Here is a 27958-nt window from a genome sequence, read left to right on the forward strand (position 1 = left end):
GCAGACATTCCTATTCACACAATCTTCCCTTAAGCAAAGCTACAAGAAAATGACAAAGTAGATTCTGCTGATCCAACTACTTTTTATCTCTTAATGTTGATTTTGAATGACCTTTGACTTTAAATGCTTATTAACATCCCAATCATCCTTTGTAGTTCAGCTCATGTATCTCTTTCCAAGCTTTTCTTTGTTTTTCCATTTCTTGTGACCACTTGCCCTGTCAGTGAACAATTCCCAGGATAATGTTCTAAAGCAATGTGCTCATACCTCATAAAACACCAATTTCAGTTCTTCCTAGATTGAGAGATATTATTTTATTCATCCTCATGATTCCAAGACTAGCTAACATAGTAAGTAGGACTTTGACTTTATACCACTTAAGAAGTATTCGCTGAGTTGCATTAAGAATGAGTCCTTAGACCTTTTTCACTCTGATTACATTGCTATTAATAGTGATAAGAATAATGGCAAATACGTATTTTATTTTAGTTTTGTCGGTGTGGGGCTTGAGGTTGTAGGGCTTGAACTCAGGGCCTGGGTACTGTCCCTGAGCTTCTTTGTGCTCAAGACTAGCATTCTGCCACTTGAGCCACAGAGCCACTCCCAATTTTTGAATGGTTAATTGGAGATAAGAGTCTCATGGAGACTTTCCTGCCTGTGCTGGCTTCACCATGATCCTCATATCTTAGCCTCTAGACTAACTAGGATTATAGGCATGAGCCACCAGTGTCCGGCTACTTATGTGTGCTGGGCATCATTCTAAGTACATGTTGTACTTTACATAACTTAATGCACTTAATTCTTTCAAGTATTATATCAGGTACTGTTTTATGCTAAGAGTAATAATAACAGTTAATATTGATGGAGATAAATTGCCATTCACCGTGATTATTTCAATCCTAAAACTCGCTCTCCAGATTGGCATTAATTACTCCTAGGGTTAAGGGTATGTAAAGCTCACTGGTAGAGTGTTTGCCTAGTATGCACAACACTACAAATAGTAACTTCCTTTTTATAAAAAAGTAAGCTAACTAGTAAACTGAGGATATAACTCTAAGGCTAACTACAAAGTCCATCTATTTTGTCTGTGTGTGTGTGTGTGTGTGTGTGTGCACATGCACGCACACGCGCCAGTCCTGGGGCTTGAACTCAAGATCTGGTCGTTGTCCTTGAGACTTTGTACTCAAGGCTAGTGCTCTACCACTTAAGTCACAGCTCCACTTCCCACCAGAGTCCATCCACTGAACCACCCTTTAGTGTTCTTCAAATTTCAGGTAGCAACTTGTGAATAGCAATTAGCACTGTTTTATAACAAGATAGAATTGAATTTAAACACGACCTGGCATGTACAAGTCTTATAAAGAACTCTTCAATTATTGCCTATAGGAATGGAAATTGTGTGTATAAACACATGGCTACAATGTGAAATGTATTTTATCTTGGGGGCCACTTTTTAAAAACCATCACACTAAAACCTATTCTATGATCATTTTAAAAACAAGAAGCATTAGATCTAATTCACTTAAGTATTCTTTTGGGGGGGGCGGTCAGGTCGTGGGGCCTGAACTCTGGGCCTGGGCGCTGTCCCTCAGCTCTCAGCTCAAGGCTAGCGCTCTACCACTTGAGCCACAGTGCCACTTCCGGCTTTTTTCTTTTTGCTTATGTGGTGCTGAGGAATCGAACCCAGGGCCTCTGGCATGCAAGGCAAGCGCTCTACCACTGAGCCATCTTCCCAGCCCTTAAGTATTTCTTTCAGTATCACTGCCCTCTGAGTGCCTGAGTATATAATCTGTGCAGAGGATACTCTGTCAGCTTTCCCTCCATATTTCTGCTGAGTTTGACAAGCAAGGGGCATAGAATAAAAATGACAGTTCTTTGGCTTTGAGATGATATCTAACCAAAAAATTAGATTGTGGTGTTCTCACCATGCCTGCAGGTCCCAGAACAATCAATAGCTCTCAACACAGGATAATCTGAAGAGGGTAAATTACAGGAAAGAGGGGTGAGGTGTGGCTCCAGAAGGAAGTGCTTAAGCACAAGTCCCTGCGATCAGATCAAACCTCCAGCCACTACCACCACCACCACTGAAAAACTTTACATTTTTTACACTGTGGAAAAAAGAATGAGTCGCCTTGGGAAGACATTTTCCAAAGAATTAGAGAACTTTTGTGGGGCAGAATTGAGCAACTGGCAGTACTAAAACAGGTTACTGTAAACTGAAACTTACCTTGCCGTTATTGAGAATTTGATTTGCATAAAGCATAATTCAGAATATGAAATTAATATATAAATAAATTAAGAACATTTCTTACCTAATCAAACGATATTCATTCTGAATACTGCTCAGAGAATCCATTTTGCGAACTACTTTTTTTTGGGGGGGGGTCCGGTCGTGGGGCCTGAACTCTGGGTCTGGGCACTGTCCCTCAGCTCTTCAGCTCAAGGCTAGCACTCTACCACTTGAGTCACAGCGCCACTTCTAGCTTTTTTTTTTTTTTTTGCTTATGTGGTGCTGAGGAATCGAACCCAGGACCTCATGCATGCATGGCAAGCGCTCTACCACTGAGCCACCTTCCCAGCCCCAATGAACTACTTTTTTATTTTGCATACACACTCTCAAGATTTACTAAATGTTAATTAGCAAGTTCCAAGAAGATAGACTTCTTTTGCTCTCTTAAGGACTCTTCTTTGTCTCTGATTAGGAAAATGTTTAGTCTTCACTGTATTTTTCTCAATCATCCTGACCCACATCCACTTTCCGATATCTCCTAATCAGCTTATCAGTAATACTTTCAGTGGAAGCTACCATGGACCTGAAAACAACGTGAAAAACAGGGGCTTCTCCATCGTGGCACCTTCTTAACAGCATCCACAGGGCCGAGCGCCCTCTGCAGCCCGAAAGGAAATGGCATCCTCCAGCATGGCAACGGTTACTATGTACAGCACGACCCGGGAGGACCGCTCGGCTAAGGACTGGCTCAGAAGCTCTACAAGCCAGTTTGCTGCAACTGCCACTCTTCAGACACAGGATTTGGCCAGCAGGGCTGGTGCCTCTGGCTGACCCCGCCCCAACTTCCAGCAGTCCCGGGCCATGGCATTTTCTCTCCACCAACACCCGTGTGTTTCCCCAGATCACCAGGAAAGCTGTTCATCCCTTAGCATGCCCCTTCTCATTCCAGTGCTTCTCCGCCTCTGCCGTTCGCCCCTTCTCCCACAGGGATGGTAATGAAGGCACGCTGCCTCAGGCGGGCAGGCACACACCAGCACTTACCTGGTGCTCGGATCCCCACCAGGAGGAGGGCTCAGTGTGTGGGCAGGCAGAAGGGCGAGTCACCCCAGCCCATGAGGGCGGAGCTAGGCACTCTGCAGCGTGATTGGCTAACCTCCACCTGCCAAACCGATGATTGGCCCCATCTTCCCTGCCCTCACCCGGACAAAGGACCAGATGATTAGAATTGAAGGGTGTAGATTCTGTCCCTACCTTTGAGTTTTAGAGTAGATTAAAAGACTGTTGTTTCCTCCTCCCTCCTCCCTCCTCTCTCCTCCTCCTGCTATCGTGAGGCTTGAACTCAGGCTGAGTTTTTGTACTCAAAGCTACTTCTCTACCACTTTGAACCACAACACCACTTCCGGCTTTCCGGTAGTTAATTGGAGATGAGAGTCTCAGACTTTCCTGCCCTAGGCTGGCTTTGAACCATGATTCTCAGCTATCAGCCTCTTGAGTAGCTATGATTACAGGCGTGAGCCTTTGCCCCCCCCCCCCCCCCAGCCCTTCCTCTTCAAATAAATGAAACAAGTTTCCCTCTTCTTTTATATCCATCCCACATTTTCTAGATGCTGGTTATGATCCAAATACTCCACTGTGTTGGAGATACAAAAGTGAATGAGATAAACCTAAGTGAGATAAGACACTATGGCTCATTTATGAACACATTAATTTTAGATCAGTTTCATATTCCATTTCTTAAATGGAGAATAAGCAAAGCAAGCTTTGAGCAAGTTTACATGTAATACTACTTTTACATGGTTAACAGTCCAGCAAATTCTTTCTCTTCTCCTTTTGCACTTATAGCTCTACAGTCTGTTTTCAGGAACTGCTGGTGATAAAAATTCTAATGCTCAATTTACAGTACTATCTCCACTGACAGTGCTAAAAAACACTGAACTTGAATGTTCACATGCATAAGATTCACACTTTAGGCTAACTAAATTCCATGTTATGGGGAAACAGTCGTCACATCTCACTCCAGCTAGCAAACTCCAACATTATGCCCTAAATTGCAAACATTTAGCCATTGTAACTTTTCATTGTATCTCCAGTAAAGAAACCTTTTAACTATGGGGAATGGTAGTAATTCTACATGCCTTCTAATTTTATTTTTACTCAGTTTTCTTCTGGTTATAAGTGTATACATTTATATTGAACAAACGGGATAAAATAACTTGAAGGAAATGTTGTAGGGAAGTGAAATTTACCACTAGATAAAATACTGCACCCAAAAATTAACACCCTCATATATATATATAATTATATTACAAATGTATATATATGTAAGCATATATAATATGTAAATACTTCCCATGCTCTTTCACAGCTGCTACCGTCCTGGCCCAGCCATTGGTTCAGATGACCCCCAAGTGTTTTCTCTGCTATCATCTGTCCATTTACATACAGTTCTCAAACAGCCTGAATGACTTTTTTTTTTTGTCAGTTGTGGGGCTTGAACTCTGGACCTGGGCTGTGTCCCTCAGCTCTTCAGCTCAAGGCTAGAGCTCTAGCAATTGAGCCACAGTACCACTTCCAGTTTTCTGAGTGATTAATTGGAGTTAAGACTCAGACTTTCCTGCCTGGGCTGGTTTTGAACTGTGATCCTCAGATCCCAGCCTCCTGAGTAGCTAGGATTACAGGCGTGAGCCACCATACCTGGCTCAGCCTGAATAACTTTTTAAGTCTTTAAATCTTGTTACTCTCCTGCTTACTGTCCAATCATCCTACAAGTGAGCTAGCCACTTCCAACTACCTCACCATTCATAAGCTTCATTCTGAAATGGAATTAAGTTCACATTCTACTCGGTTCCCCTATTACTAGCTCCTTCTCATCAGTCAACAATGATCGAGTATCCACTCCACTTTAACTTATTTGGTACACAGAAGTTATTTCAGAAGAGAGGATGTATGTATACCTGTACATGCCACACATCAACTTGTTTTAACACCTCGGTCATTTTAATACCCTCTCAGTCCTCTATACTATCAGTTCTGGTTTCCTTTATTTTTCCATAAGTTTACACTAATAGCAACTACAATGGTATACTTTGTACAAAATAATGCTAGAGAGTTGACAAACAGTTGTGGACACAAACTTTGGAAGTTTCTAGAAACATGAGTTTTAAACAAGACTTTGATGAAAAGTTTGGCTTGAGGAAATAATTTTAATTTTCATTGTGAGTCAGACACGCAAGTCATATAATTGAACAAATTCTTTATACAAAGAAAGTATTGATATCTAAATACAATCTTGTTTTTAACATGAAATAAAATCATATGTACAGTTTCATACTCATAAGGAAAGTGTACTAACTTAAGTTATACAACAATAAGAATTATTAATGGAGCAAAGTCAAGTAAAATGAAGATACTCCTGTATTTCCATAATTCACCGAGCATCAAATACCACCACTGTTAAATTGAGTTAAGGACAAAAAAAGCACTTAAAATTATATAAAATTTATGTTTTCTGAGTCACTTTCTAATAAGTCATTCTGTTAATACAAAATGAACAAAAAAATGGAACTCACTATGACAATTGGAGATTATCTAAAAAATACACAACTTTAATTTTTACTACAATCTCGTCTGTGACACAAAAGATCAATGCTCAAAACACATTTGAAAAGGTTTGGGAGGGATGGGGGAGAACGATGAAAGGAGAGACATCAACCAAGAAGCATGGTATTCATCAACTCACTTGTTGAGTAGTAACTCCTTTGTAAAAAAATATTGAAGTCACATTAAAGATGATAATTTGTTGAGTTTTAAGAATTTGTTAGTTACAATGGAACAATATATTCTTGGTGTTTGCTACATTTTCCATTAGGTAGTGTATATAATATTTGTATTTCTCCTATAATTTAGTCTTTCATGAGCAGAAGATAAGAAAATCAAGCACAGGGGCTGGGAATGTGGCTTAGTGGTAGAATACTTGCCTAGCATGCGTGAAGCTCTGGGTTCAATTCCTCAGCATCACATAAACAGAAAAAGCTGGAAGTGACACGTGGCTCAAGTGGTAAGAGTGCTACCCTTGAACAAAAGAAACTCAGGGACAGTGACCAGGCCCTGAGTTCAAGCCCAGAACTGGCCAAAAAACAAACAGGAAGTACATCCATAAATACAGAATCTCTGAAAGTGTTTTGTTCTTTTTGCCAGCCCTGGGGTTTGAACTCAGTGCCTGAGCCGTGTCCCTAACCTTCATTTTGCTCAAGGTTAGCATTCTACCACTGGAGGCACAGCTCCACCTTTGGATTTTTGTTTTAGTAGTGTTCACTGGTGATAAGTTTCATGGATATTCCTGCCCAGGCTGGCTTTGAACCCTGATCTTCAGATCTCAACCTTTTGAGTAGCTAGGATTGCAGATGTGAGCCACCAGTGCTCACCTGAAAAATAGAAATCCCAAATCAACAAATGTTTAAATTACGGCAAGACAACACACTGGTACATGAAAACACTGATTATATTTCTTCTTTCAAAGGCAGGTAAAATTAATCAGCAAATAAAGCTCCAACTGGAGGCACGGCTTAAATGGGAGAGCACCAACTGTGAACAAATGAGCCTACCAAGAGCACAGGGCCCTGAGTTTAAGCCCCAGTACTGACATTAAACAAAAGTGTAATCCAGGGCTGTGGTCAGGGCCCAGGTGGAAGAATGCCTGTCTACTTCCAGGCCTTGGGTTCAAACCCCAGTATTGGCAAAAAATATATTTTTTTAAATCCAAGTCATTATTTTTTCAGGACTTTGTACCAACCCAAATGTTATGCTTCATTTCCCCCTCATATTTATAAAGAATAGTAAAAGGATACATCTTTTAGTCCTTTTCTTGTACATTATTCTGTATCCACATTCTCTGCATCTGATTGGATCTCTGGATTTTATTTCACTTTCTGTGTGACACTCTAGAAAAGAAAACACAGTTTTTTCAATGCCTAATAGGAAAATTACTTTAGCCGTATTAATTCAAGGTAACCCAAAGCACTAAAATGTACTCCATCTCTAGGATAGTCTAGTATTAAATGTAAACAGTACAGAACAAAAATTGTGAGCAGTGTACTTTTTCAAGATCAAAGAAAAGTGAAATTTAAACGAGCTTTTTTAAAGAATGCTGAAGTAATTCTGTCTCATAAATTGGCAGATCAGTGCTAATTGAAGGAACTTACACGCAATGATTTCCAAAAGCTTACGTAAAACGCTCTGGCTTTACGGGCTACTCTTACCTCCGCAGATATAGATCATGGGCTGCTGCTTCGGGGGCTGAACGTCCTTCTGGGTGTCCATTGCTAGGCCCTGAAATCAGACTCAAATACTCAGTATTTCAAAGCGGCTTTCTCACAAAACCAGAGGCAATCTTAACCCCAAGTCTTTCCTAGTTATGACCAAAATATCCGGCTAACATCTCAAGTGTCAACGCCCCCACGTACGCAGCGCAAGGAGAACTTCAGGCCGCCAAGCGCAGAGACACTTGAAGTTGGCCGATCCCCAGCCCCGTCGCGGCGTGGCAACCGTGGCTAAGGACTTCCGGTGCGGACGTATGACGCACAACCCATATCCCCGCCCCTTCCGCCTGGTGTGTTTCCTCTCCTCCCGTACCCCCGACCCCAACTCCGTATTAAGCAAAGCGATAGATCTGGTTCCTGTAATCCTAGTCCAGAGGCTGAGATTTGAGGATCGCGGTTCGTAGCCAGCCCGCGCCAGGGAAGTCCGCGAGACCTTATCTGCAATTAACCACAAAAAAGGGCGGGAACTGGAGCTGTGGCTCAAAAGGTAGAGCACTAGCCTTGAGGAAGTTAAACAAAAACAAACTCAAAGACAGAATGCAGGCTCTTAGTTCAAGCGCAAGAATCAGCACCAAAAAAAAAAAGTGAAAATGAGTTAGAATGAGAGGAGAGAGGGAGAGCGCGGGGGGGGGGAGAGTTGGGGAGGAGGATGAATGAATGAATGAATGAATAACAAGAATGAATATCCAAGAATGAGAACTGAAGCAGAGGTGACCAGTGGAAACCTGAACTAACAGCTGCTTAGACTGCATCGAACAATCCACATAGAAAACACCTTATACTTTATGCTTTTCCAATTATTTGATGCCTGTACTGGGCAGTGCAGCAACTCCTGTCCCCTAAGTTGTTTTTTTTGTTTGTTTGTTTGTAGCCTTTTCTCCCCAGGCTCTTGTCATCTTTCTCTTCCACTCCTTTTATTCATCTTAAAACAAAGGCAGCCTCACCCATTATTCCTACCCACTTCAGGGACTTGGGTAACTCTCCCTTTCCTCCTGTCCTCCCTTTGTCCCTTGTATTCAGCCTTAAAAGAACAAAATGACCTGTTCCTTACAGATAGACTCTTCCAAAGATCAAAATTTCAAGGTGGGTCAGAACATTCTACATTGCCATCTTTCACAACAGACACTTTACTCACACTAGAATGAGGGTAGAAAAAAATGTATTCAAATAAAAATTCATTTTCTTTTTTATTAAGTTCTATGAGTTACACAGGTGGTAAGTCTTTAATAAGTATTATAAATTTAAATCAAAGATGCAGGATTGATTTACAGGTATTGTGCCTTTCTAAGCAGCTTTAATTTCCAGTTCCCCATCTGCCCCTGTAGTATTCTGAGCTTCACCTTTCATTTCCAGGAGTTCAAACTGAAGTCGACTCTCCACAGACTAGCTTGAAAGATTTAACTTAATCTTTTCAGTCTTCCTAAAAACCAATTAAAAAATTTCCAAGACTGTGGGTGTAGCTCCAGTAGTAGAACTGGCCTAGGGGGGAATTAATATAAAAAGAATTATCCAGAGAAACAGTAGTTTCTTGTTTCTTCCACCATACACAGGATAAAATAACACACATATTTTGTCTATTAGTCCTGTTACAAAGTACCTTTTCTCTCAAATAAAGAAAATCGAGTAATTCAAGAGGCACAATAGGTTTATCTACAAGAAATGTCTTAGATTAAAAAATCATAGTGGCACTGTGGCTCAAGTGGTAGAGCGCTTGCCTTGAGCTGTAGTGTAAGGATAGTGCCCAGAACCAGAGTTCAAGCCCCACAACCAGAAAAAAAAAATCCTTGTAGCCTGAGCTTTAGTGGCTCAAATCTGCAACCCAAACTAATCAGGAGGCTGGGACTTGGAGGATTTCATTTTGAGCCAGCCCTGTCAGAAAGGTCCACAAAACTACATATCCAATTAATCAGCAAAATGCTGCACTAGAGGTGTGGCTCAAGGGATAGAGCACCAGCTATGAGTAAGAAAGTTATTTAAAAGCTTGAGCTCCAAGCTGTTTTAACTATAACTAATTAAAACTCTTCTTAATGAGCCAGACTCTGCTCTTGCATATTTTTGAGTTTGAAACTCCATGTTGCCTGCCTTTTAAATTTTGCTTCTTTACTATTAAAACCTACTTCATAGTCTGGTCATTAGGAATTTGGTAGCTTTAGTTGGTCCCTCTTCTTCTCCGGTAGCATTAATTGGTCCCGCTTCTTTTGTGTCACAGCTGTTCTGTTGTAACATTTGTTACTGTACAACAAGCCTTTACCAGAGTTACGGTGTCATACTCATCTATGTATTCCCAGTATCTAGCCAAGTAATTAGCATGTGTTTTGAGCTTAACTTCAAGTTTGAGTTTGAATACATTGAATTTAATATATTGACTACCCACGTAGAAAAATGTCCTCAGAGGAGAGTGGTGGTAGTGGTTGTCACTGGTTTAAAAGCAATCATTCAGGTTCTGAATCACGTAAGAAAGTGGTGAGATGGGATATTTTGTTTAAAGAGAATGAGTAGAAAGAGCGGCTCTATAAGAAGACCAGGAAGAAGCCATCAGGCCAGTACGACTGTGTCTGACATATAATTTGAGCCCATCAAATGTTTTGGGGGCCTGGGATGTAGCTCAGTGGCAAAGCGCTTGCCTAGCAAGTGCAACGACCTGAGTTCGATCCCCAGTACCAAAAAAGAAAAGACAAAAATAAAGTTAAAAAAAACCTAAACAAATGTTTTGGGATGAAAATTAGTATTAAAATGATGCCATTTGGCTGTGAAGTCACTGGGTGTTTGTGGTGCCTAAGAAGGGATGTTTGTAAACCATAAAGACATGCCATTCTTGCTTATTCCTAACTTTTTTTCTAATTACAAGATCTATATACTCATTTTTAGAAACACGAAAATACAACAAGACACTAAGTAGCAAGCACCCCTTTGTCCAAGCCATTCATTCATCCCTTGCAGTTTATACCCTGTGTGTATGTGTACCTTTAACCTGAGACTTGCTCTTACACCTGAAAACTTTGGAAAGTGACTAAACCACCCAATAATAGTTCTCAGAATGGCATGCCCAGTGCAGGACACATTCGCCTTTAAAAACAGCTTCCAAAGTGAGTTTGGGGGTGGAAGCGCTCCAGGGAGGCTCCTGCAGAACCGCCGCAGTGAGCCAGAGAGCCGGGGGCGGGACCTTCCGGGAGGCGGAGAAGAGGCGGAGCAAAAGGGCAGAAAGGGACCCGCAGGAAGGCGGGGCCTTTCCGGAAGGCGGAGAAGGGGTGGGGCCAAAAGCCAGCAAAGGAGCGCGATAGGAAGCCGGGCCTTTCCGGAAGGCGGGATGAGGGGCGGGCCCTTCAGCACGGGGGCGGAGCTAGCGGAGCTTCCACGCCGGGGTTGCTCCGGCGGGCCGTTCAAACCGAAGGAAGGGAGAGGCGGCGTCCTCACGTGAGGGTGGCGTGGGGGTTGCCTCAGCCCGCACCCCCAGGGGGCGAGGCGGGACTCCGCTGGCGGGCTTAGCTGCGGTCGCCAATCCCCCGCGGGCTCCGCCGTCTTGCCCCCCACCCACCCCCACCGGCCTCCAGGTGGGCAGGAGCTGGGCCCCAGGTGCGGCCCACCAGGCGGCCCGAGGCGCGTCTCCAGTCCCCACCACCCAGCCCTGCGTTTCCGGCTCCCGGAGCTTCGGTCTGACCCCGGCTCAGGAAGGTGCGGGAGGCCGCGCGGGCGGCGACGCACCGGAGAAACCGTTACTCGCCCGCCCACCTGGGGGGGGGCGCTCAGCTCCCACCGCGTCCTCACTCCCGGGTAGGGGAAGGGCACCCATTTCTAAGACTACCTGCGGAAAACCAGGATGAGAAGAGCCCTGCTGTCCGTAGAGCTGGAGGAAATGTGAAAAACGGTTCAGGCCTTGGCCAAGTGTGGGGATTAACCCAGCCTTAAAGTGACTTCTGCTCAGTTTTAGCGCCCGCTGTGGTCGATCGAACGGTTTTCTCCAAGAGGTGTTTCTTTGGCATGGCTTTAAAAAAGTAAAGATGAGTTTCTTATTTGGAAGCCAACCTAACTTTGACAATTAAGAGCTCAAGATTTACTGGTGGTAAGATTTTTTTTCCGTTTTAGCAAAGAATATTTGATTTTTCACGTAGTTGTAAAAAGTACTTCATACTCTTGAGTTTATAAAAGCCCTTGGAGATAGGCTGAGCCCTCCATTCGGAGGCCTGGTTTTAAAAAAAATGACATCAAAAAAGCTCGTTTGGTCCCGAAAATTAAGTTAATGGGCCTTTTATGATTTTTAGTGAATACTTTCAAACCTAAATCTTGAAGAATAAGTTTTCAGCCAGATGTCCTGAGGTAGTGGAAAGATGAAAATGAGGCCGGCAGAGAAAACTTTTTCTTTTCTTTTTGGAGAAAGTAATGTTACAATGCCACTCCATTTTCCAAATCTTAGCATGGTGAGACACCTAGTGGTAAAGTAACAGAATAACATGTTAAGACGTCTAATTTTACTAAATGGAGTGAAAACTGTTACTTAACAAAAGAATCCTAAGGATTAAAGATTAATAGGTGAAGATGCCATTTAAAGACACATTAGGAAGTAGAGCTGTGGCAAAATGTGGTAGAGCACTAACCCTGGGCAAAAAAGCTTAGGAAAAGCGCCAAAGCCCTGAATTCAAGCCCAGCTACTGACAACTTTTTAAAAGACATTATATGATTGTTTGGAAGACAAAAATGTTTTCAAACGTGAAATTTGTTGAAAGTTTGATAATCTTCACTCCTAAGCAGGTGCAGTGAACATATGAGACATATCAAAAGGGAGTACAGTGGGGCTGGGAATGTGGCTTAGTGGTAGAGTATTTGCTTAGGATGCATGAAGCCCTGGGTTCAGTTACTCAGTACCACATAAACAGATAAAGACAGAAGTGGTGCTGTGGCTCAAGAGGTAGACTGCTAGCCTTGAGCAAAAGAATTTGTTCAGGAAAGTGTCCGGATTAAGTTCAAGCCCCAGGACTGGCAAGCAAAAAAAAAAAAATAAGGAGTACAGGTTTGGTGCTAAACCAGAACAATGGTTCATACCTGTAATCTAGCTACTCAGGAGGAACAGATCTAGATGACTGAAGTTCAGTTACTTTGGGCACAAAGTTAATGATATTCCTCTCTCAACCACCAGTAAGTTGGATGTAGTGATGTGTGTCTGACATCCTGACTACAAGGGAAGTGTGCATAATACTGAGTTCCAGAGAAGCCTGGGCAAAATCATGAGACCCTATCTGAAAATTAACTACAAGCAAAAGGAGCTGGGGGTGTGGCTCCAGTGGTAATGCAAGACCTTGAGTTCAAATCCTAATTACACCAAAAATAATAAATGAATAAACAAGTGATTAGATCTTTTCTCAGTATGATGTTCTAGTAAGTAATCACTATATTTTACCATCTTTGTGTTTAGTATAGCAATTTGCTTTTGTACCATGCATATTCAGTCATTTAACTGATATAACATAGACATATGTAGATTATATTTCTATCCCATTAAAGTCATCTAAAATTTATCTTCCTAAGATCCTTTCTTTTTAAGGGGGGAGAGGCTGAACTTAGGCCTTGTACTTGTTAGGCAGACACTCTACTTCAGCTATGTCCCAGACCTTTTTGCTTTATTTTGTGAATAGCATGTTGTTATTTTGCTTAGATAGACCTAGGCCGAGATCCTCTTATTTATGCTTCCTACATAGCTGAGATGGCAGACAAAAACCATTTCTCTAGAACTTTTTACTCTGGTTAGCCTGGAAGTGCAGTCCTAATGTCTGCCTTCCAGGTAGCCCCACCCATAGAATGTTTTTATACAGAAAAATTGTGCTTTTTGTCTGGAGAAAGTTTTGAAGGAATCATAATTCTCTTAGTATCCTTTGAGTAGTTGAGAGAATTATAAAAAAGAACATTAACTCTTTTTGTTTGTTTGTTTTTGTTTTTTGGGTCCGGTCGTGGGGCCTGAACTCTGGGCCTGGGTGCTGTCCCTCAGCTCTTCAGCTCAAGGCTAGCACTCTACCACTTGAGCCACATATGGCTTTTTTCTTTTTACTTATGTGGTGCTGAGGAATTGAACCCAGGGCCTCATGCATGCAAGGCAAGTGCTGTACCACTGAGCCATCTTCCCAGCCTCATTAACTCTTTTATATTGACTTCCTTTGAGTTAAGATTCAACTCAAAAGCCAGACATGATAGTGCACAATGTAATCCCAACAAAAAATGAAAACATTTAGGCATGATGCTTGGCTTGTGGTTACTTAGGTAATCTAAATATTTAGAATTAAAAATTTTGATTTTTGTATCAATAAATTATTTGAAATAGGATGCATATCAGTCTGTTGCTTTTTATATTTATATTTGCTTTTAAAGTAACTTTAAAATCATACAAGTTTCCATCAAATAATGTATTTTGGCATAAGGTACCTGATTATTCATTTCAAAGGAAGAACACATTTGTTTTCACATCCTAGAAACAGAGAGTTTGAAGATGTTACAGAGGCATTCAAGTCAAGATATCCCTGGATCAGGAGGTAAAGTAGACTCTCCTACTGTCACCATCAAGTGCTCCCGCCTTGAAGAACTTTCTACATCTTCCTTCCACGATAGTGGCCATCATGAGTTGTTAAAATCATACAGTTTTAATAATACATTATTTATTGAAAAGAAAGAAGAAGACCCAACCTTAATCCATGAGCAACTCAAAACTTCAATCCTAGGCTTAACAAATCCCTTTGAATCTCCCACTCAAAGAAAGAAATTTGTCTTCCCTAAGAAGGAAAAGGATACAACTCCAGAACTTTGTGAGACTCCTAAAGTCAGTGGGAAAAAATGTTTACTCCGGAGAAGATTGGATGTATCTTTCTCTCTTCTAAAGGGGAAATTTGGATCACAAAACAGTTCTGTAGAAAGTAGTGTAAGTCAAGGTCTCAACTTAGAAAGATATATTCCCAGCAGTGATTTTAGTTTTCCAAGGCAAAGTAATTTTAGCCCATTAGTCACTAGCACTATAAAGACAGAAGAAGTGACTTCTAGCAGTCAGAATTTAAGACTAAATTTTTCTCAGCATAAGACTTCCACAATTGATGGTTCCAAAGATGATTGTGGCCTATTTGAAGCTGAGTGTATATCTCCCATTCAGGGCAATGATTTTAAAGATTCTATCACACATGACTTTAGTGATAGCAGTCTAAGTGTTAATGATGAAAATGTGCATCCTGAACTTCTGAGCTCCTCTGGTGGTAAAACAACTTTTGAGACAGATGGGAACATATTTGTGACTCCGGTAAATAATCTTGCAAAAAACATTAACTTTAATGCAAGTCAGACTGAAGCAAGGAACAATATTTCAACACCTGAAGACAGTGGTTTTAATTCACTTAGTTTGGATAAGTCAGAAGATTCCCTGTCTGACCAGGAGGGCTCGTTTCAAGAACTACTTCAGAGGCATAAGGGAACTCTTAAATTAGGGGACACTATAAGAAAATCAAGATGTCTTGGGAGATCAAGAAGACTATCTACTCTCCGGGAGCAAGGATCCCAGTCAGAGACAGAAGAGGAAAAGCAGGTCATCCACTCCACATCTGAAGCGAGACCTGTGGCTGCTTCAAACACCTCAGAGCATCAGCTGAGCAATGACAATAAGAGTGGGGATTTGACTTTCACCTTTAAGAATCTGTCAAATACTCCAGCCTTGCAATTAGTGCAAGAGCTCTTTATGAAAAGCAAAAGGAAAAGATTTCAGCAAGTGGATGACTGTGGATTCTTAGAAGAAAGGAATGAGGGGAAGATAGCTGTATTGCAATGTGTTCTTGCAGGACTAATTGGCAAGAAGATGGGTATAGAACAATTGGATATCTTAACTGAATTGAAATATAGAAACCTAAAGCATGTTCTTTCTATGGTTTTAGATTCCTTGACTCCAGAGAGCTTATACAGGTAAGAAATTGATGTTTCTTGTGGAAAAAGTTTACTTAAAAAAATCATTTTCTAAGTTGAAAAGTTTTTCTTTGACTTGAGTGATTGCCTCTGCTTTTTGTTTGTTTTTATTATTTTTGTCTTTTGTTGTCTGACACTATATATAAAAGAGTATTTAAATGATCTTCCTGATAAAGTTTGATAGTGTACTTGTTTAAAAACAAGTGTACTTCTTTAGAAACAACAGAATTGGTCTGGAAATGTGGCTTAGTGGTAGAGTGATTGCCTAGCATGCATGAAGCCCTGAGTTCGATTCCTCAGTACCACCTAAACAGAAAAAGCCAGAAGTGGAGTGTGCTCAAGTGGTAGAGTGCTAACCTTGAGCAAAAGAAACTCAGGGACAGTGCCCAGGTCCTGAGTTCAAACCTAGGACTGGCAAAAAAAAGTAAAAAAAAGAGAAAAAGAAACAACAATATTGTCTTTTTCTGGACGAAACTCTTATTACTCTCTTTTGGAAAAAGTTTCTAAGTGGTGCACTTTACATTTTCAAGAAGGTAAACTTTTTTTCCATAAGCTATGTAATGATTCATTTGAGTGCTCACATTCTGTTGTTGGGTACAAAGTGAATTAAAGTTAGCATACTTGGTCAGAAAAAGTAGAAGCACAGTGGTTACTAAGAAGTGACTTCATATAATGAATACTATTAGTTAATACAAGTTCTAGAATCCAAGAAAAAAGGTTGGTTCTTGTTTTAGGGTTTGGTCTTTCCAGAGATGAAAGAAATAAATTGGTTTTATTGCTAACACAGCAGAAAAATGCAATTACTTTTGTGACTTAGAAACTGAAGAATTTGTGTTTACATATACTCCAGTAGATAAGTACTGCTGCATAAAAATAAACTTAAGTCATTTATGAATATTGAAGATGGGAACTAGAATTACAAAGACCAAAACAAGAGTCTTCATGCTGGCAATACAGAGCTATTGCAGGAATATCAGAAGACAGGACCCTCACATTGTCATGGCCAGGAAGGAGAAAAGTAATATTGGAATGAGGTTTCTGCAAATAGCTAGCCTGGTGAATATGCAGAGATTTACTAATTTCTTTTTTGATGGGAGTATGTCAAGAGTTTAGTTTATATAATCCTTGCTGTTTTTATGACTGCTACTTCTAAAAATCTTCACCTTTACCCCATATATTAATGACAGACTTGTAAATTATTGCATTTGATACCTGAAAGTCCCCAGAGGTATCTAGGATAACAATATGCAGATAGGGAAATAGCCCCAGAGTTGAGTGATCTGGCAGCAAGTCATGCCAGGAGTGGGGAGTATTCTGATTTAAGGCATTTTAGAAAAGATTGGTAGATAATTCATTGGTATAATCCCAAGTGATAAACATGTTGGTGCACTTATATGTGTGTGGTGTTTAAAAGCACTCTAATGAAAATAAGATAGCCAAGATACAGAAATGTTTTTTTATATATGCTAAAATACTTGGATATGGGCCAATTAAAAATTGGATTACAGTACACTGTAGGATGCTTACTTGGTATTCAGTCGTATTGCAACAATGACTTCTGTCTACTGCAGAATGTGTATTTGTGACCTTAGCAGTGCTATTCTGGTGATATGAGGGATGATGGTCAGTTAAGGTAGCTGTAGAGAATATTCAGTTGTATCATTTGTTTCTCTATAAATGAGTGATTTCTTCCCTCCTTCTCTCTTATGACTGATATAAGGTACATGTATTGGATTAGAAAGAGGCAGTGGCAACTGAATGGCCATGGTAATATAAAAATAGTAATGTTAACAAGTGGGCCCTCCAAATGGAGTGACTTCTTCAGTCTTCTCACATTGTTCTCATTAAGTGATTTGTAAATTACAACAATTAAAAAAGATCAGATTAACAGTTGAAGGATTTCTTTTTATTTAATAATATAGTTGAAATTATTAATGAATAATCACTGTATGAAGATTGTTCCTTAGTTGCTTCACTGTCATAAACTTTGATGCATAAAATAGGAATTTAGTGTTGCTATCCATAATAGTATCTATTATGAGCATTATTAGTTCCAATGAAGGGTACTATGATTTAGCAAAATAAAAATAAAAAATATGTATATATATACACACACACTTGTAACTTCAAAACCAGACCTTAAGGGGCTGGGAAGGTGGCTCAGTGGTAGAGTACTTGCCTTGCATGCATGAGGTCGTGGGTTTGATTCCTCAGTACCACATAAGCAGAAAAGAAAAGCTGGAAGTGGTGCTGTGGCTCAAGTGGTAGAGTGCTAGCCTTGAGCTGAAGAGCTGAGGAAAGTGCCCAGGCCCAGAGTTCAGGGCCCATTGACTGGCAAAAAAAAAAAGAAAAGAAAAAAAAAAGACCTCAAGTCCTCAAAGGATACAGATTTATGATGCTTCACAGGTACAACTCTGCCTCCACTTCAGCATTTGCTAGTTAACTGAAGATAACATTTTGAAAACTTTTCTGCCCAGGCTAGCTGCCTCTTGAATAGCTGGAAATATAGATGTGAGATAGTAGAGACAGGCTCAAAATTTTTAATCTTATATCTTAATAGGCCAGTGGGACTCATGTTGGTTTATATGGCTGTTTATGAAATAATTATCAAAATAATGCCAACATATATTTAATATTTTAATAGTAATAATTTTGTTCTCCTTCATTATTAATCTCTTTCATATGGTAAATAATCTAGATCAATAATATTGATCAATCATATTCTTAGCTTAATTTTATTATCTTTAGCTTAATCTTTAGCTTAATTTTATTATCTAAAATCATTATTATTATTTTTTGGGGGGGTCCGTTCATGGGGCCTGAACTCTGGGCCTGGGCGCTGTCCCTCAGCTCTTCAGCTCAAGGCTAGCGCTCTACCACTTGAGCCACAGCATCACTTCTGGCTTTTTTCTTTTTGCTTATGTGGTGCTGGGGAATCGAACCTAGGGCCTCAGGTATGCAAGGCAAGCACTCTACCACTGAGCCACCTTCCCAGCCCCTAAAAACAAGTTTTTCTTATGAATTGTCTTACCAAAAATGATAATCTTGAAATACAAACAATAAAAAGACTGATCTTTCTGTTTTAGTGTTTGGAGAGTCAGCAGAAATTGGCGTGAAATTGTTGCTCAAGATAAAAAAGCAAATCGAAGGAGGAAAATTTATATCACACAACTGAAAGCAAATTCGGAGGTAATACTTTTCTGAAATAGATTTATGTAAATATCTATTTCTATACTCCTGGCTGAGCTAATTTAGTTTTTCCACTATCATTTAGCTTTTTCCGTTTAGCAATCATTTGTTAATAATTCTTCACTTTTTCCAAGTGCTGTTTCCACCCAGTCTTTAAAAGTGGAGTAGACAATTCTGCACCAAGGACATCTTGTTGGGTTTTTGTTGCTATAATTATGCAAAGTTGGAGCTGGAACTGTGGCTTTGTGGGAGAGTGCTTGCCTAGCATGCAAGAAACTATGGGCTCAATATCTCAATACCATATAAACAGAAAAAGCCAGAAGTGGTTCTGTGGCTCAAGTGGTAGAATGCTTGCCTTGAGCAAAAGGAGCTCAAGGATAGTGCCCAGGCCCTCAGTTCAAGCCCCAAGCCTGGCCAAATAAAAAAAAGAAAGAAAAAAAGGAAGGAAATTATGCAAAGTTGCTGTTGATAGCATTGAATACTAATAATCTATTGGTTTTCATTCATTACTAGCTAGTTTCTTAACATTTTTAAAGTCCAGATTTTTTTCTTCTGCTTCTTTTTGATACTTTTTGAACTCAGGGTCTTGTCTTGATCAGCTGATGCTTTACTACTTGAGCCATATCTCCTGCCCTGCTTTTTGCTATTTTGAAGATGGAGTATAGGGAATTTTTCTGCCTGGGTGTGCCTTCAAATTGCAATTCTTCGGATCCCAGTCTTCTGAATAGCTAGGATTACAGGAATGAGCCACTAGTACTTGGCTGCCAGTTCAGGCTTTTGAGTGCCAATCACCTGCCAGTAACTATGCCAGTTGCTCAGATTACAATGATGGCTGTTTCTGACATGGATTTAGAGCTCATGTCATGGAGTGACACAAGCAAACAGGTAACTACAATGCAGGTGTGTTAGAGAAAGCCAATAATTTTATTGGACATTTAAAAATAAATTTTTTTAAAAAATAAAAATTTTATTGGACTAATACTTGGGAATCAAAAAGAAGAGCATCTCAGCTTAGACTCAATGAGCTAGTAATTAGGTAGATGAAGATAGGGTAAAGTCAGCAGAGGGAAGATAGGGTAAAGTCAGCTTGGAGGTGAAGTGAATGAGCTAGGTAGATGATGCTGTGAAGCATCATAAATCTGTATCCTTTGAGGACTTGAGGTCTTTTTTTTGTTTTTTTTGCCAGTCATGGGCCCTGAACTCTGGGCCTGGAAACTTTCCTCAGCTCTTCAGCTCAAGGCTAGTGCTCTACCACTTGAGCCACAGCGCCACTTCCAGCTTTTCTTTTCTGCTTATGTGGTACTGAGGAATCAAACAAGTGCAAGGCAAGCGCTCTACCACTGAGCCAACTTCCAAGTCCCTTAAGGTCTGGTTTTGAAGTTACAAGAAAAGTTGATGAGTTCTTCCCAGGGACACTACTTTGTGTAATGGGCATCTGATGACTAACACCCATGTTTGATTGTAGATTCACTTTTTTTCCTAAGGTATCAATAAAAGAAACTTAAAGTTTAATATCTTATTCTTGTCCTAATAAAATATTTTTAAAATATAAGTACATTTCTAATTAAATAGAAAAATTGAAATGAAGCATGACTCAAACAAATGTGAACAATGTAAATATAAATCGGTGGGTTTCCCATTTCAGTAATATTAGAAATCCTGCTAACTAAAAGCTTGACTTTGAAGAAAAATTTCACTTTCTCACCTGTGATATTGCCATGACTTACTGAGTTTTTTGCTACGGCTACAGCTGCCAGCTCTAGGAACCTCTGTGAAAAAAACTGCCTTCTTAACCTATCTTTTTAGAGTATTGCCTTACATTGTAGAGATAGACTTAATTTAAAAAAGCCATTATAGTTAAGCAAATGCCTTAAGTATTTAAAATTTTGGCGCCACATAATACTTAACCTCCCTAGTAAGAAATCTTGTATATTATCAACCTCTCAGCTAATTTTGGATAGAATTCCTCATGCACTAACAATCACTTTTTGGTTTCTTAGGAGTATATTTTTTCCTTGAATTTTTTGTTTTGCTTTCTCTCACAAACCCTTTAAAAAATAACAGGTCTATGTTTTTAAAAGTGAAATTGGACTACGAAGGTTATAACACACTCATCCATCTGTCTATTCTTGTGCCATCAAGGCAGTTCCTTTGAATTCTTTAGTTGTTTCTTGTAGCCTATACCCCCATATTTCTTTTGTATTTATTTTTTATATATTTTATTGTGAAAATACTGTACAGAGGGGTTACAATTACATGGGCAAGATAATGAGTACATTTCTTATCAAGCATTGTAGCCTCCTCCTTTGTTTCCCCTTCCCATCCCTTCCCAGACTCCCCCCACCTCCCACCCAATCCTCCCCCCCATATACCCCCATATTTCTAAGTAATATGCTTTGAGCACTTTTTAAAAAATCATTTTTATCTGTAAAAGGATTAGGTTTTTAGCCTTTCATCAATACTACCATCTAACTTTTTCTGTCTGAATTCCGTTCTCCCTTACTCCTGTTTTTCTGACTATATTTATACCATCACACTTAGGAGGTGCTGACATCATTGAGACTGTATTGAGAATATTTATGACTTATATACTAACAGCATATTTTTTCCTGTGTAACTATTTTTCTGAAGTTAATAACGGTATAGTTTCTCTCTTTTTTCTTAGTGTTTCTCTGTACAGATCCCTGATTCATCTCCCATTATTCACCAGAACTGAAATCTCCTCTATGTTCCTTCTTTTTCTCAGAGACAGCCTGCCTGTAGCCCTTTGGCTTCTTATTCCAATATGGACAGGTTGTTTTGTGCCTAAATGATCCTAATGCATCACTATCTTAAAGTTCCTGTAAACAGAAACATTATAAAACAGAGTTGTTTGATGATTTCTCTCATCCTTGTAATAATGCCACTGAAAGTGCCAGTGAATGAAAATTAGAAAGCATAGACCAGGCACATGTAAGAGGAGCTCAGTTTTATCCCTTTGCTTTTTAAATAGAATGAGCTTTGAAATTAGAATACCACTCTTTTCCATTGGATTTCTTAATTTATGCTTCGCTGTTTTTCTCATATTTTTAAAAGTAAATGCCACTAAATGACTCCACTCTCACATATTTAAATCTTTTCTGGTTATATAATGACAACTTTGTTTTGAAAAATAATAGTACTTAATGAATGTGTGCCCCTTGTTATTCAATAATAGGCTTCATTGTAAGTTCCAGGAGGATTAGCCTGTTTTCCTCATTTGCCACCTATTAGGTATCCTAGAAATATTTATTAAATGAACATTCTTTTTTCCTGTGGCTGAAATTGCTTCAACAACATGTCTGTTCAGTTTTGGGGATGCAGACACACTACATTGAAATCCAGTGGTGTTTTCATTGGTGTTCTGTTTGTGTGCTCTTGGGTCATACGCTGTGGCCTAGGCTGCAAATCATTTATGCAAATGTAATATGAAACTGAGCGCTGGTGGCTCACACCTGTAATCCTTGTAATCCTAGCTACTCAAGAAGATCACAGTTTTGGGGGAGGGGAGTTGCAGGAAACTATCAGATTCTTATCTCCAACAAACTACTCAGAAAAAGTCAGAAGTGACACTGTAGCTCAAGTGGTAGAGAACTAGTCTTGAGCAAAAGAAGCTCAAGAATAGCATGTAGGGGGCTGGGAAGGTGGCTCAGTGGTAGAACGTTTGCCTTGCATGCCTGAGGCCCTAGGTTATATTCCTCAGCACCACATAAGAAAAAAAGCCATAAGTAGTGCTGTGGCACAAGTGGTAAAGCGCTAGCCTTGAACTGAAGAGCTGAGGGACAGTGCCCAGGCCCAGAATTCAGGCCCCACGACTGGACTCCCCCCTCCAAAAAAAGAATAGCATATAGGCCTGAGTTCAAACTCCACTGGCACAAAAAAAAATAATATGAAAGATGTGTTGAATCCTTGCATTAATTTTATGAAGGCTAACATTTGTTTATTATTTTTAGGAACATATCTTTAAGCTGTTAAATAATTTTTCATGCCAAGTAACTTAATTTGCTGTACTTATCCCACTGTAACTGCCCATATTTTAGCTCTCCTTACAGTTAGAAACCAGTTTTGTAAGTTAGACTATCAAGGAAGAGAAAGCACAATTACAGTTTTGGCATAAGAAAATCCATCTATTGGTTAAAAATGTAAACTTCTTTTAAAAAACTTATTTTTTCCACTATCAATCTGAACAGAATAGAAGGCTATAAAATTACTTGTTTAAGATGTGTTTGTTTTTAATATTTTTCCAGCCTTATAAAGGTATTATTGACAAATCAAATTGCATATTTTAAAGGTATGAAAACTGTTTAACATATTTCTTCACTGAGTATGTAGGAACCTAATTCAAATGAAGGATTATTTTTGTTCCTTTTAAAATGTCACAGCTGGGGCTGGCAAGGTGGCTCTCTTTCGAGTGCTTCCCTCACATGCATGAGGCCCTGGATTCCATTCCTCAGCACCACATAAGCAGAAAAAGCCAGAAGTGGCGCTGTGGCCCAAGTGGTAGAGTGCTAGTCTACAGCTGAAGAGCTGAGCGACAGTGCTCAGGCCGAGTCCAAGCTCCCTGACCAACAAAAATAGATGAATAAAAATAACTAAATGAATAAAGTAAAAAAAAAATTAAAACGTCAGAGCTGCCAGGTACCAGTAACTCATTTCCTGTAATCCTAGCTTCTCAGGAAGATTATAGTCTAAAGCTAGCCTGGGCAGGAAAGTCTGTGACACTCTTATCTCCAATAAACCACCAAAAAGTTGGGGCTGGGGGTTTAGCGCAGTGGAAGGGCGCCCGCCTGGTGCGCGCAAGGCTCTGGGTTCGGTTCTCAGCCCTGGGAAAAAAAAACAAAACACCAAAAAGTCAAAAGTGGAGCTGTGGCTCAAGCTGTAGAACACTAGCCATGAGCACAAAAGCTAAAGGAGAACGTCCCAGTATGGACATTTATATATATATATAAAAAGGTCAAGGTTGTTTAAGATTTATGTGTAAAAATGAATTAGTTCCAGCTATTTGCACAAATCAGCCAAAGATATGAGTTCTGTGGCCAACCAGTCCCATTGTTTTTCAACATATGACTAAGGTAAGAAGCCTTCAAAGAATTCCATAGTAAACTTTCAAAAAATTTACCTCTTCTTATACTTCTTTGGTGTAAAATGAATTATAAACTTGTCTGAGCCAAATCCTGTTCATCATCTATTTTTTTTGGGGGGGGGTCCGGTTGTGAGGCCTGAAATCTGGGCCTGGGTGCTGTCCCTCAGCTCTTCAGCTCAAGGCTAGCGCTCTACCACTTGAGCCAAAGCACCACTTCCGGCTTTTTTCTTTTTTGCTTATGTGGTGCTGAGGAATCAAACCCAGGGCCTCATGCATGCAAGGCAAGCGCTCTACCACTGAACCACCTTCCCAGCCCTCATCATCTATTTTTTAAAGTAAGTTTTTCTAAGACACAGCCGTGCTCTTGAAATTACTATTTGTCCATAACTGCTTTCTCTATAAGCCACAGATGAATAACTGCAAGTATGTGGTCTGCCAAGATGAAAATATAAACTACTTGGACCTTCACAGGAAAAGCTTGCTAAACAAGGATTATTACAATAAAAGAAGAAATAACTGAACATGCAAACTAAAGTATAGTTATTATTGTCTTTTTATATTTCATTGACTTTTAGGTGTGAAGTAAGAAAATATTTTTCCTATAAAGAAAGAGTCCAGGAAGAATATTCTGATGGTATGAGCTTCTTGTACATCAGGAAGCTGTCCTGGAACTGTTTTCATAGTTCAGTGTTGATTTCTCTTGCCTTTTACTATAGGAGGCTGTGTTAAGTGTTGAGGATGCTGCCACTCGACTCCATCTTCTAAATCGCTCAGCTTTAAGATCAGTGCAGGCACAGGCTCAGACACCCAGTACTCAGAAAGAGCAAGTTCCAATTCTGTCTCCTTGGGGAGAAATTTTGACGCCTATAGCAAGCTCTTCAGTTACTCCCTTAAATAGTAAACAGGAAGAGTATTTTAAGGTAAGTGTTATGTTATTAGAAATAAAGAGTTACAGAATTTGGAATAAAGTGATTGGCTGGATGATACGGGAAGATTTAATATGTGTGCTATCACTGCAGGTTGCCAAAACACTTTTTACTGATGAAGCATTAAAGCCTTGCCCAAGGTGCCAATCCCCTGCTAAGTACCAGCCATATAAGAAAAGGGGACTGTGTAGCCGCACAGCCTGTGGTTTTGACTTTTGCGTGTTGTGTCTATGTGCTTATCATGGGTCTGAAGAATGTAGTAGAGGAACAGCAAAGCCAAGAAATAGAAAAGATGCTCTCCCAGGAAGTGCCCAGAGTAAACGGAACTTAAAACGCCTCTAAAGAGACTATCTATAAAACAAGCACACCCCCATGCAGTTTTGACTTGAAATTATGACTATTTTGAGTGCATGAAAATCTTCCCATTAATGACAGATGATGATTTTTGTTCCTATTTTATATATAATACTCTTATGTCATTATATGTTATCTTTAATGTGTTTTGAAAAATTTTGCTGTTATTTTTACCCATTTTATTAACTTGGTGTTTTAAATAAAGAATTTTCAGTGTTATCATATATATATATGTATTTTACTGTTTTATATAACATGCTAAATTTGTGCATTTTGTCACTCTGTGATGAAATGTTCACCATTCATTTTCATAACATAGTTTTCTAAATAATAGTAAATAATTTGACCTTGAGAACAATTGCCTCATAGATTTAGAAAACAAATGTTTGACTTAAATGAAATATAAATAAAATGTTTATAGTCCTGTTAATTTTATTTCATAATTTAAATCTTTCTCTTATTTAGCTTATTTTATTTATTAAATTTTTTTGCAAATTCTTTATTGTGATTGATTACATAATTGTTTCACAAATTTCACAGCATTGTGGGATAGTGATGCTTAGTTAAAGTCACAAACATATTCTAATTTTCATGGGGCAAATTGTCTATTGTGGCCTATAAAGTTTATGAGTTCTATGAGCTTTGACAATACAGTTATTTCTTCCACATCGGGTGATGTATACATTCCTTTCCTTTTGCATAGCATCAGCTGTTCCCTCTTTCTCACTCATTCCCTCCCTCCCATCACTGCCATTGAGTTGCTTAGTTCGTTTTGATCAGTGTCCAGTGCAGCTGATGGGTCCCACTGTTGTATGTTTTTCCCTGATTACCTCTAGTTCTGTGTCCTCCTCCTGGTCTCCCTCTGGTGTGCACATATATACCATATATGTGTTCAGCAGCATGGGGTTATTTAGTAGTGATTCCACCAGATGAGTGGAGGTCCTTTGTTTCTCAAGTCTTGTTAACTTTGTCGTATCACCTTATGTTTTGGATTTAACATCCACTTATCAGGGAGACCATGTGCCGTTTGTCTCTTTGCTCTTGGCTTACCTCACTCAACATGATTTCTTCTAATTCCATCCAGTTCCCTGCAAATTCCATTATTTTGTCTTTTCTAATGGCTGCATAATATTCCATTGTGTATAGATACCACAATTTTTGGATCCATTCATCTGTGGTGGGGCATCTGGGTTGTTTCCATATCCTGGCTATTGTGAACAATGCTAGCATATTTTCTTTTAATTAATTTTTTTTTTGCTTCTAGTCCTGGAGCTTGAATTTAGGGGTTGGGTACTGTCCTTGAGCTTTCGTACTCAAGTGTCATGCTCTACCACTTGAGCCACAGCTCAGTTCCAGGTTTTTTGGTCCATAACTGGAGATAAAAGTCTCACAGACTTTCCTATCCAGGCTGGCTTCAAACTGTGGTCCTTAAATTGGAACCTCATGAGTAGCTAGGATTTAGGCATGAGCCACTGGTGCCTGGCAGAAAAACAGTTTTTAATAAGAAATTACCAAGGTAATCTATGTTATACTTGGCATAAATTTATAATGATATACCTGTTTTCAAAAATTATTTGAGTTTGATGCATGTTTCATGTATATAGATCAGCAAAAATAAGAGGTGAGTTTTATTGTTAAATGATTAAAATTGAGGAAATTTAATAGTCGTTTTCATAATTTTTGTGTTTAGGTATTGCTGTATCTGTGTTCACACTCTACACAAATATTTACATATAACTCTCAATCATTTGTATTTTTTGGCAATACTGAGGCTTGAACCCATAGCTTTACCCTTGCTGGGGAAACACTTCAGACTTGGGCCACACCTCTATCCCTTTTTCTTCTAGGATCATAAACTTAACCTGTTCTTTCTCTTTTTCTCTTTTTTTCTCTCTTTCTTTCTTTCTTTCTCTCTCTTCTTTCTTTCTCTCTCTCTCTCTCTCTCTCTCTTCTTTCTTTTTTTGGTGCTGGTCCTGTGGCTTGAACACAAGTCCTGAACATTGTCTCTGAACTTTCATGCTCAAGGCTAGTGCTCCACTTGAGCTACAGCTACAGTTTTTTGTAATTAACTGAAGAGTCTTCTCACAGGCTTTCCTGCCTGGGCTGGCTTTGAACCATGACCTCCTGTTCTGAGACATCCTGAGTAATTAGGATTACAGGTGTGAACTACCTGTGCCAGGCAGGATTGCCTTTTTTGTTTTTAAATTGGATCTTGAAATTTTACTCTGATCAGCCTATACTTTAATCATTCTATTTATGCCTTCTATAATGCCCACTACATGATTTTAATAAAATTATTTAACATGTTAATTAGATTCAATAGATTTGGAAAATATGTCAAATATGTTTTACTGTATGTTTAACTTTGCTATACGTATATATTTGTCAGTCATGGGGCTTGAACTCTTGGCCTAGGCACTGTCCCTCAGCTCTTCAGCCAAGGCTAGTGCTCTACCACTTGAGCTACAGCACCACTTCTGGTTTTCTGGTGGTTCATTGGAGATAAGAGTCTCATGGACTTTCCTGCCTGGTCTGGCTTTGAACTGCGATCCTCAGATCTCAGCCTCCTGAGTAGCTAGGATTATAGGCATGAACCACCAGCGCCTGGCTGCTATAAAATTTTTATTAGTTGCTAATAGTAAATTTTAACAATTTCCTTTCTAATTTAAGAGGCAAAACATGAGTATGAGCAATGCATTAGTTGTATTTAATGAATTTAAAATTTGTATACTTTATGACTTACTTGAATGTTTCTAAATTTAATTTCCTGAGACATTTTCCACATCAGGATCAGTTTGGTTAATTTTTCTCACTTCAAGTTTATCATTTATTGTTCATCAGAAAAATTTGTTTTTAAGAAAATTTCAGTCCTTTGTTAAGATATGAGGTCACTTCTTTGATTTATTTAGTCCATTTACTT

The 27958-nt window shown here is 39.4% G+C and overlaps 2 protein-coding genes across 2 annotated transcripts; one reads left to right on the forward strand and one right to left on the reverse strand.

The window, feature by feature from the left end:
• Positions 1-5413: 5413 nt before the first annotated feature.
• On the reverse strand, positions 5414-7787 carry Polr2k (polymerase (RNA) II (DNA directed) polypeptide K, 7.0kDa). Its single transcript, XM_013012433.1, has 4 exons — positions 7693-7787; positions 7489-7558; positions 7078-7170; positions 5414-5680 (listed from the first exon to the last, which is right to left on the reverse strand). Exons 2-4 carry the CDS (start codon positions 7547-7549, stop codon positions 5658-5660), a joined length of 177 nt encoding a protein of 58 aa, XP_012867887.1. The 5' UTR covers positions 7550-7558; positions 7693-7787; the 3' UTR covers positions 5414-5657.
• Positions 7788-11526: 3739 nt separating this feature from the next.
• Fbxo43 (F-box protein 43) lies at positions 11527-25026 on the forward strand. The gene is given in 5 exon segments (XM_013012466.1): positions 11527-11608; positions 14004-15468; positions 18555-18657; positions 24475-24678; positions 24778-25026. Coding segments are annotated over 5 exon segments (2103 nt in total).
• The last annotated feature ends 2932 nt before the right edge of the window (positions 25027-27958 follow it).

This window comes from Dipodomys ordii, unplaced genomic scaffold, assembly GCF_000151885.1.
Source record: "Dipodomys ordii isolate 6190 unplaced genomic scaffold, Dord_2.0 Scaffold17, whole genome shotgun sequence".
Taxonomy (NCBI): domain Eukaryota; kingdom Metazoa; phylum Chordata; class Mammalia; order Rodentia; family Heteromyidae; genus Dipodomys; species Dipodomys ordii.

Bases quoted from the DNA above. Each gene is read 5' to 3' on its own strand.
- Polr2k (XM_013012433.1), bottom strand. From the start codon at position 7,549: ATGGACACCCAGAAGGACGTTCAGCCCCCGAAGCAGCAGCCCATGATC. The intron at 7,171-7,488 runs GTAAGAGTAGCC...TTTCTTTTCTAG, and splicing joins CATGATCTATATCTGCGGAG to AGTGTCACACAGAAAGTGAA. The intron at 5,681-7,077 runs GTATCCTTTTAC...TCAATTTAACAG, and splicing joins CAAGAAAAGGACTAAAAGAT to TGGTGGTATTTGATGCTCGG.